We start from the raw sequence: 9,704 nt of genomic DNA, 5'->3' as shown, positions 1-9,704 counted from the left end.
CATCATCATTTGGCAATTATCTGCCATTCTTCTCCTCACCTCTTCACCTCTCAAGCTCTGTCAGGTTGGATGGGAGAAAATGCACATTTTCAAGTTTCTCCAGAATTATTTGATTGGGTTTAAGCTCAGGCTCTGGCTGGGCCACTCAAGGACGTTCACAGAGTTGTCTATAAGCCACTCTTGCTGTGTGCTTAAGTGGATTGAGTTTGGCCACTCCGACATAAAACCCAGATCGGTGGAGTGTTGCAGTGATATTTGTCCTTCTATAGATTTCTCCCATCTGCATATATGATCATAGAGCTCAACTAGAGTGACCATCATGTTCTTGTTCACCACTCTAACCAAGACCCTTGTCCATCAATTGCTCAGTTTGGCCAGGAGACCAGCTCTACAGTATTTGCATGCGATTTGCATACTTCGCGTCAATTGGCCAGTCATTTGGACTGGCGGGAGCCAATAGGACTTCAGGAAAGGTTGGAAGGGAAGGAGTTCCCATAACGGAGAAATATCTCCGTGATGTCTCGTTCCCGCTCTCAGGGAACCGAGGTTACGATAGTAACCGAAGTGTTCACTTGGACCCCTAACCGAGGTGGTACTAAAAAAAGTACCAGGTACCAGGTACTGTACCCAGTGGAAAACCCCTAAAAAGTGAACCGTACCGTGCCGTACCATGCAGTGGAAAAGTGCCATATGTCTGTCCGCATCACCGTAGTGCTATTTTGGAGAATATGAGCCGAACGCAGGCAACTTACGCTCTTCTGTCGCTGTTTTCTTTCAAATCACAGCGTAAATACATGTAGAAAACGTATCCTTGTGGCGCGGCTGACACAGAAGAGCGTAAGTTGCCTGCATTCGGCTCATGTTCTCCAAAATGGCGCTACGGTGATCTATTTTTGTTTTCTTCGCGTACAAAAAGTATCCCTTTAAGATGTGTGTGCCTTTCCAAATCATACCCATTCAATTGAATTTGCCACAGGTTAACTTCACTCGAAGTGTAGCAACATCTACAAGCAATATGAATGCTCCTGAGCTAAATTTCAACTGTCCCAGATAAGGGTATGAATACTTATGCAATGGAATCATTTAAGTTTTTTATTTTTAATAAATTTGCGAAGATGTTAAAAACCTGTTTTTTGCTTTACCATTATGGTGTATGGAGTGTAGATTAATGTGGGGAAAAAGTAATTGAAAGCAGTTTAGCATAAGGCAACAACTTAAAATGTGAAAAAAATGAAGGGGTATGAATATTTTCGCAAGGCACTGTATGTGTAGAATTGTGGAACATGGACCTGTAGAATTGGTAGAGCATTGTATTATATATGGTAATCATGTTATATGATACCTAAAATGTATATTCTTTTGTGCACAAATTTATAACAAAAATATTCTCTCACAGCGTTTAAGTTTTGCCTGCAGTACACCCGTAAAGCAGAGTTCCGTAAGCTGTGTGACAACCTGCGAATGCATCTGGGACAGATCCAACGACATCACAACCAGAGCACTGCCATTAACCTGAACAATCCCGAGAGCCAGTCCATGCATCTCGAGACACGTCTGGTCCAGCTGGACAGCGCTATTAGCATGGAGCTGTGGCAGGTGTCTGTTCTTCATACTTGGCACCAATATACAAAAGACTATATAAATATTTATAATCGAATATAAATATATTCAGTTGAGTATAGTCTTCATTTTTGCTGCTGCTGTCAACCTTTTTACAGTGCAAAGGAGTGCTTTACATGCAAACAAATAACAAACTATTGATTACAGAAAAAGATAAATAAAATGCAATTAGATGGGTTTCATTTGTGAGAAAAAAAGTGACATCCTGCCTTTTTGCACTATACACTTAATGGTTCTTCTGTGTTGCACAAACTTTAATGACTTGCTGATTATACCGGTTGCTTACATTCTTTGTAATCACTACAGGAAGCATTCAAAGCAGTTGAAGACATCCATGGATTGTTTGCCCTCTCAAAGAAGCCCCCTAAACCCCAACTTATGGCCAATTACTACAATAAGGTGTCCACTGTATTCTGGAAGTCTGGCAATGCCTTATTCCATGCCTGCACCCTACACAGACTTTATCACCTCTCCCGGGAAATGCGCAAGAACCTTACCCCAGAAGAGATGCAGAGGTGAGCATTAAATAAGAGAAATCATCAGCTTGAACAAGGGGTTTTGTATTGTAATTTTGCTGTAATTGTACTGTAGGTAGCCATTTCTTGAAATCAGAAAACTTTTCTTCATTATTTATTAGTTGATTGAGACTTGCTTCGAAGTATCAATTGCTGTGTGTTTTATTTGTTTCATTCAGAATGTCCACTCGAGTGCTTTTGGCCACTTTGTCTATTCCCATCACCCCTGAGCGTACTGATATCGCTCGTCTGTTGGACATGGATGGCATCATTGTAGAGAAACAACGCAGACTGGCTACTTTGCTTGGCCTTCAGTCTCCACCCACCCGCCAGAGTCTCATCAATGACATGGTAATATCTTTTCTGTCCATTGATCATTTTTGTAATCCCTTAAATTAGGGCTGCACGATAAATCGCATGCGATATTTAATGCGCATCTTGTCAGAAATCCGGTTCTGTAATCAGCGGTAAATCTCCATCACCTGCGGGCTTTCACATTGAGTTTTGCGCAACTCGTCAGTGAACAACGGCTCTGTGTAGTTAATGCTGCTCAATCTGAAAGCCCGCAGGTGATGGAGATTTACCGCTGATTACAGAACCGGCTTTACTGATAAGATGCTCGTTAAATATCGCATGCGATTTATCGTGCAGCCCTACCTTAAATTTATGGTTTATTGAAAATAGATTGAGAACCTTCTTGGGTATTACTTTTGTCTTAGGTGAGATTCAACCTGCTTCAGTATGTTGTTCCTGAAGTCAAAGAGCTCTACAATTGGTTGGAGGTGGACTTCCACCCTCTAAAACTTTGTGGAAGAGTGACTAAAGTGAGTGGTACATTAGAATTATATTATGTGACTTATGTCTATTCCAGTCAGTGTTTTTTTTTCTGAACTTATAAGAGTCATGTACATATCCACAGTAAAATAAAAGAAACATTTGCACATGCTAAACATTAAAACTCTTATAATCTTTTAAGCTACTGATTTTCATAAACTTAATTAAGAAGAGTGATGTACTTGTTAGACTATTTTGACACAGCAGTCTTCAATGTTATAGTGTTTTTGATATCAACACACACTAAATACATAGTTACGCAGTGTATGTGTTCTTGCTGCTGCTGCTTTAGGTGCTGAACTGGGTAAGGGACCAAGTTGAGAAAGAATCAGACCTGCAGCATTATGTTCCTCACTTGCAGAACAATACCATCCTCAGACTGCTACAACAGGTTGATTTGATCATCTTCCCCCAGACGTTTAATAATTACTTGGAGAATCTGCATGCTTCATTCTTCTGCAGATCGTCAAATCTTGTCTTCTGGGTTTTAATATTCCAGGTGGCTCAGATCTACCAGAGCATTGAGTTCAGCAGGTTAGCATCTCTGGTACCATTTGTCGATGCTTTCCAACTGGAGCGCTCCATTGTAGATGCAGCACGGCACTGTGACCTACAGGTATAGCAAAATAAAAAATTAGTCATCAAATGTTAGTGTATATCTTCCACACGTAGTCTCTAAGGGGGCTTTTACACTGGGCATGTTTGCTGTGGTTTGAGCCCAGGCGATATTGTTCCTGGTGCCCCCCGCAGCGTTGGTCTGGTTTCACACTAAACTTGATTCTATCGAACTCTGGTGTGTTTGCATTGATCTTACGTCATCACAAACGTGCACAACGCATGATAGAAAACAGAACGTTGGTCAATATATTGTGTTTTTTATTCATTTGGTGCTATTATGCACAGCAGAGTAAACAACATGGGTTTTACTGTATGTGAGGTGCATGTAGACGGCTATTTTGAGGAGACAGTGGATTACCATTCATTTGCCGCTCTGATTGCACTTGCTACATCGAATACACTCAGGCTCACTATAGCAAGAATCCAAGGTAAATCAGCAACACTATCATCACCTATGTGTTTTATTTAAGAAAATACATTGTAATCTGCAAAATCCCATGCGCAGATTACTTTACTTCCTGAACAAGTGCGCACCCGAGTCCGTGATGTTTTCATATTCACGCGAACCACGCCACAGTTCGAGTGCAACCGAACTCAGACCATCTCCTTCAGGTAGTCTCGGGTTCGGTATCACCTGACAGCTTTTACATTAGCGATTTTTCATGCGAACCGTGCCCTGTTTCGAACTAAATTGCCATTGTGAAAGCCCCCTAAATCAAGCATCTTAGTAGTTAATTACATGGTCAAGCAGAATCTCCAAATTGTCCAAAATATTGTTGTGACTTAAAGTTTGTGTATTTACCAAAAGGTACGCATTGATCATACATCTCGTACACTGAGTTTTGGCTCCGATCTGAACTATTCTACCAAAGAGGATTCTCCAGTAGGTCCGTTCCTACAGAACATGCCCTCTGAACAGATACGGAATCAACTCACTGCCATGTCATCCTCCTTGGCTAAAGCCATCCAGGTCATCAAACCGGCATCCATACTGGTAAGACCACTGCTAAGTTTAATCAATTATCTCACTGCTGGTGAGTGTTATATTTCAGTATCATCATCAGCTCTAACTTTGCCCACAGCAAGAACATGAGGAACAGAGTCAGCAGGCCATCACATCCTACCTGAAGAATGCCCGCAAAGAGCATCAGCGCATCCTTGCTCGCCGTCAAACGATTGAGGAACGCAAAGAGCGTCTGGAGAGCCTCAACATCCAGAGGGAGAAAGAGGAGCTGGAGCAACGGGAGGCAGAGCTTCAGAAAGTGCGCAAAGCCGAGGAAGAGCGTCTTAGACAGGAGGCCAAAGAGCGAGAAAAGGAGCGCATCATGCAAGAACACGAGCAAATCAAAAAGAAGACAGTGCGTGAGCGACTGGAGCAGATCAAGAAGACTGAGCTGGGAGCCAAGGCCTTTAAAGACATTGATATTGAGGTACTGAGTTTGTTAGGGAAGTGGCCATTTAGAACACACCAGACTGTTTTATTTTATTTAAGTTACCCAGAAAATGAAATGTCGACTGTGTTTTCAGTTGAAAATGTTTATTTTTATTTAATTGTTAATTTTATGTTGTAGGATCTGGAAGAGCTGGACCCTGACTTCATCATGGCCAAACAGGTAGAACAACTAGAAAAAGAGAAGAAAGAACTTCAGGAGCGTCTGAAAAACCAGGAAAAGAAGGTATAGCTTACATGACACATTCATGAAGTATTTTGTTATTGTAAATAATTAAGTTGGTAACTGTTTTAAAAGTAAGAGGATTAGGGTTAATTCTGTGCAGCTGAGTAGATGATATCCGAATATTACACTGGAGTGATACTATTATGCATATTCCAGATTGACTACTTTGAGAGAGCCAAGCGCCTTGAGGAGATTCCCCTGATCAAGAAAGCCTATGAGGAGCAGCGCATCAAAGACATGGAGTTATGGGAGCTGCAGGAGGAAGAGAGGGTAATAATCACATACTGCTTTTTGCACTTGTCAGAATTACATGTGATTTACTTTGCCCTCTGGTCCATGTTTAAATTTCTTGCTAAAAAAAAAGTCTCAAATCCCCCACGTACTTGAACATACTTTCACTTGAACTGTAGTTTGAAATATTTCTTCAGGCCCTACTTGGTCATTGTCTGGTTTTAGTTTGATTCAGCGATTTATTAGTATCACCTAAATGAGAAGGACATGTTGAAAAATATAATCATGCCATGTTGTTTATTGTAATTGAAGCTAAAGGTTGTTGTGCCTATCTGTTGCTCAGATCAGCAATATGAAGATGGAGCGTGAGAAGGCACTGGAACACAAACAGAGAATGTCAAGGATGATGGAGGACAAGGAGAACTTCCTGTCCAAAATTAAAGCTGCTCGAAGCTTCATTTATGAGGTAATCAACTTTAATTTCATGTGTAATTTATTAGGTTAATGTTTTACAGATTATGAATTTGCTTTCAGTAATTAGTATAAACATTGTATAAGATGAAGTTTTAGTAGTAGCATAAAGTCCTTGACGGTTAGGATGTTGATGCTCCAGGTAGCTAAGCTTTGAACAATTCTCATGTACCCAGGAAAAACTCAAGCAGTTCCAAGAACATTTGGTTGAGGAGAGGAAGAAGCGTCTTGAGGAGCGAAAGAAGCAGCGTAAGGAGGACAGACGAAATGCCTTCTATCGCCAGAAAGAAGAGGAAGCTCAGAGAATCCATGAGGAACAGCTCAAGAAAGGTATTTATTTGCTGTTCATCAACCTCAGTTAACAGTTGATGCAGTTTACATTCTTAAAAGTATTCATATCTTATTTGATGTATGAACTTTTGCTCACCTCTTTTCATTTTTGATTTGGTCCTTGGTTTTGTGTGTTTTAGAGCGGGAAGAGCGTGAACGCTTGGAACAAGAGCAAAGAGAGGAGGAAGAACGCGAATACCAGGAGCGCTTGCGTAAGCTGGAGGAACAGGAGAGAAAGCAGCGTGCCCGTCAACAGGAAATTGAGGAGCGTGAACGCCGCAAGGAGGAGGAAAGAAAGGCACCAGAAGAAAAACCCACCAAGGTAACTCATTAGAACCCTGTGTCAAATGTGTTATACACTAGACACTACCGTTGAATAAAAAGTTTAAAAGAACAGTATTTGTTTGAAATAGAAATATATATATTTTTTTTATCAATTTAATGAACCCTTGGTAAAGAGTATTAATTTCTTTAAAAAAAATGTATGTATACTTCTATTTTTAACAAGATATAAAATGGATATAGTTATTTCTTGGTTTAAATTTGGATAATTTTCTTTCCAGGACTGGGGTGAACGGGAAGAAGGAGGCTGGAGGAAGCGAGGTGAGGGTGATTCAGAATGGCGACGTCCTGTTGCTGACCGGTGAGAGTTTTCACATTAATTGATAACCTGATGCACAAGGAAAAAGATTAAAAACAGATGCAGAGAATTGCGATTTCATTTTATCTTTTTTTTTTTTTTTTTTTTCTTCCCAGTGAATGGCGTCAAGAGGAGCGTGAAGGCCGTGAAGACAATGATCGAGAAGACCGTGACCGTGAAGTGCCCTTCCGAAGAGGAGGAGAAAGTTCTCGTCGTGGTGGTTCAGATGACAGAGGACTCCGCCGTGGTTTTGATGACGAACGAGGTCCGCGCCGAGGAGGTGACGATGACCGTGGACCTAAACGGGGCTTTGATGATGACCGTGGTCCCAGGAGGGGCTTTGACGATGACCGAGGACCCCGAAGAGGCGATGACGACCGTGGACCAAGGCGTGGAATGGATGACGACCGTGGGCCAAGAAGAGGCTTTGATGACGACCGTGGGCCCCGTAGAAACATGGATGAACCCAGAGGGCCTCGACGTGGGGCAGATGATGACTGGGGCCCCAGAAGAGGAGGGGATGATGAGAGGGGAGGCCGCAGGGGTATGGATGACTCTGGCCCACGTCGTGGAGATGATCCTAAACCCTGGAAACCACTTGGGAGACCAGGTGTGAGCTCAGATGGTAGTTACATTTCTTTTCTTGCTGAGGGCATGTTGACAAATATGTGTGTTAAAGGGGTCATATCACAAGGAATCTAATTTTCCAGTCACGATGCAATGTGATGCAATCATCTGTAATTGAAACATGGGACAGTTTAAACCCACAGCTTGTTATTAAGTGCAGCATTTCATTGGTTTTAAAGGTATAGCAGCAAAATAAAATACAATTTTAATAAAACCAAAAGTAAAATAAAATTTTATTTTAGAGGTCAGAGGAAGGATGAGTGGAAACTTGAGTAAGAGGGAGGAAAAGGAATTATTACTTTAGTTGCTGCAAATCATTAATTAATATAAGTGGACCTTTTTTAAAAATGACCCCTTTATATTGTATTTAATCAGTGAAAAGTTGTTTTTTGTCAGCTATAGTCAGTTCAGTTGTGTTTTTTCAATAATAAACTCATTTGCAGGACTTTTTTTTTTTTTTTACTTATGCAATTACTCCATGTAACCTTTTGTAGGTGGATGGAGAGAGCGAGAGAAGGCTCGGGAAGAAAGCTGGGGACCTCCTCGTGATACTGGCCATGATGATGGTGAGCCTGAGGGAGATGACCGTCACGAGGGAGATCGATTTAGAGATCGACGCCCTCCCAGGTAAAAATAAAGAAATAAATCCACTTTTTTTATTTTTATTTATTTTTTACAATTTACTCTTGTATGGAAAACTATAATTATCATTTTTAGTGGTGGGGATGGAAAAATAAAAGTTTCTTCTAAAGGCTTTTCTGTTTTGAATTCTACTGATGAAGGGTCTCAGCAGGTCCTTTTTCTTTAGATTTAAATGATTTAAGAAAAGTCTATATCATTTTTAGAGTGGGGATGGAAAAACAGGAATCGCCATAAGGCCTAATGTGATTATTAAACTTCAAAAGGATATGACATGTGAGCGCTTAATGTTTCAAAGTAAAAACGTGGAACTGTTGCATATTGTTCAGGCTTGTGGTTTCAAAGCTGTTAACAGACAAAAAATGCTGCACATTTATGCCATGCAATTGCTTATGATGTACTTCTGATGAATTATAGCAATGTTTACGTCATGGTGTTTAGATCGTAATCTGTTGTAGATGGTTATGAGTGCATGTTTGCTTCTTTTTGAATGAGCATCTGAAAGTAGTAAAGAATAGATATGCATAAAATCTTTTTTTGGTATTTTGGTTACACACAAATTATAATAAAACAATTTTTTTTTTAAAAACTGATTCTGTTTTGCTTAGAAGCAGTGTTAAGTCCTAATGTGCTAAGTTTAATATGAATGTGTGTGCATGTTCAGGGAAGAAGGGGGTGGCTGGAGAAGAGGTGGTGCTGAGGAGCAGAGCAGTTGGCGTGACTCTCGCCGTGAAGAATTTGACCGTGATGATCGTCGTGAACGCCGTGACGTGAGGGACCGCAGAGATGACCGTGATAACAGAGGCCCCCAGAGAGACCCTGATGAAGGTTAGTTTTATGATCTGCCTTACACATCTTTAAAGGTGCAGTCATATATTTTTCCTGCAAGTTTGCACACATATAGAACCTTTTTTTTGTTTTTTTTGACCGATTTCATTAAAATTTTCACATTTTGTCTTGATGAAGCTGCTGTATCAGTGGCCCAGAAAAAGCCTTTTATAATGTGGAGTCATGAGTAGGGCTGGGTATCGATTCAGATGATTCGATTCGATTTCGATACGCAAGCTCTCGATTCGATTCGATTCTCGATTTTTTTTGATTACATTCAGTGAATATAGTTTTAATACAAATGCTATTGATATTTCTAAAAAATTAACTGTAAACATCAGTTTACAAATGGTGAAAGAAATTAAGAACCACATGCCTGTATTTTAAACCTATTTTTTTGTATAGGGTCCTTTTTTTAAACAATAATAGGGCCCTATAAAATGTTCTTAATTTTTCTGGTAATCAGATGAAGGCATAAAACATTAATTTAATTTATCCTAATCAAATGAAAATTAAACCCTTTTATTGTTTGGCAAACAAAGTGCTGCACAACAGAGGTTTACTGTTAAAATTAAAAAGAAAACAGATGTGATTATTCCTTTAAAAATAAAGATTTATTAATATTTATTAGCAGTAGTAGCATTGAGTCTTAAGACTGCTAAATAGTAATATATT

The 9,704-nt window shown here is 40.1% G+C and overlaps 1 protein-coding gene across 2 annotated transcripts in view; it reads left to right on the top strand.

Annotated features, from left to right (window-relative positions):
- LOC107698738 (eukaryotic translation initiation factor 3 subunit A) overlaps nucleotides 1-9,704 on the top strand; it is a 17,900-nt gene that overhangs the window by 3,198 nt on the left and 4,998 nt on the right. The window contains exons 5-21 of one of the 2 annotated variants that reach the window (XM_016499837.1): nucleotides 1,397-1,596; nucleotides 1,927-2,135; nucleotides 2,315-2,486; nucleotides 2,855-2,959; nucleotides 3,262-3,360; nucleotides 3,469-3,585; nucleotides 4,396-4,581; nucleotides 4,670-5,017; nucleotides 5,159-5,263; nucleotides 5,420-5,533; nucleotides 5,838-5,960; nucleotides 6,142-6,295; nucleotides 6,436-6,617; nucleotides 6,859-6,938; nucleotides 7,052-7,545; nucleotides 8,057-8,189; nucleotides 8,866-9,029. In XM_016499837.1, the coding sequence (XP_016355323.1) occupies nucleotides 1,397-1,596; nucleotides 1,927-2,135; nucleotides 2,315-2,486; nucleotides 2,855-2,959; nucleotides 3,262-3,360; nucleotides 3,469-3,585; nucleotides 4,396-4,581; nucleotides 4,670-5,017; nucleotides 5,159-5,263; nucleotides 5,420-5,533; nucleotides 5,838-5,960; nucleotides 6,142-6,295; nucleotides 6,436-6,617; nucleotides 6,859-6,938; nucleotides 7,052-7,545; nucleotides 8,057-8,189; nucleotides 8,866-9,029 (2,985 nt within the window). Of the gene's footprint in view, nucleotides 1-1,396; nucleotides 1,597-1,926; nucleotides 2,136-2,314; nucleotides 2,487-2,854; nucleotides 2,960-3,261; nucleotides 3,361-3,468; nucleotides 3,586-4,395; nucleotides 4,582-4,669; nucleotides 5,018-5,158; nucleotides 5,264-5,419; nucleotides 5,534-5,837; nucleotides 5,961-6,141; nucleotides 6,296-6,435; nucleotides 6,618-6,858; nucleotides 6,939-7,051; nucleotides 7,561-8,056; nucleotides 8,190-8,865; nucleotides 9,030-9,704 lie in introns of both variants that reach the window. The other variant, XM_016499836.1, reaches the window with a different exon arrangement.

Source organism: Sinocyclocheilus anshuiensis, unplaced genomic scaffold, assembly GCF_001515605.1.
Source record: "Sinocyclocheilus anshuiensis isolate Anshui unplaced genomic scaffold, SAMN03320099.WGS_v1.1 scaffold1015, whole genome shotgun sequence".
Lineage (NCBI taxonomy): Eukaryota > Metazoa > Chordata > Actinopteri > Cypriniformes > Cyprinidae > Sinocyclocheilus > Sinocyclocheilus anshuiensis.
Note: the sequence above shows the minus strand (reverse complement) of the source record. Positions and strands in the feature narration are given on the sequence as shown.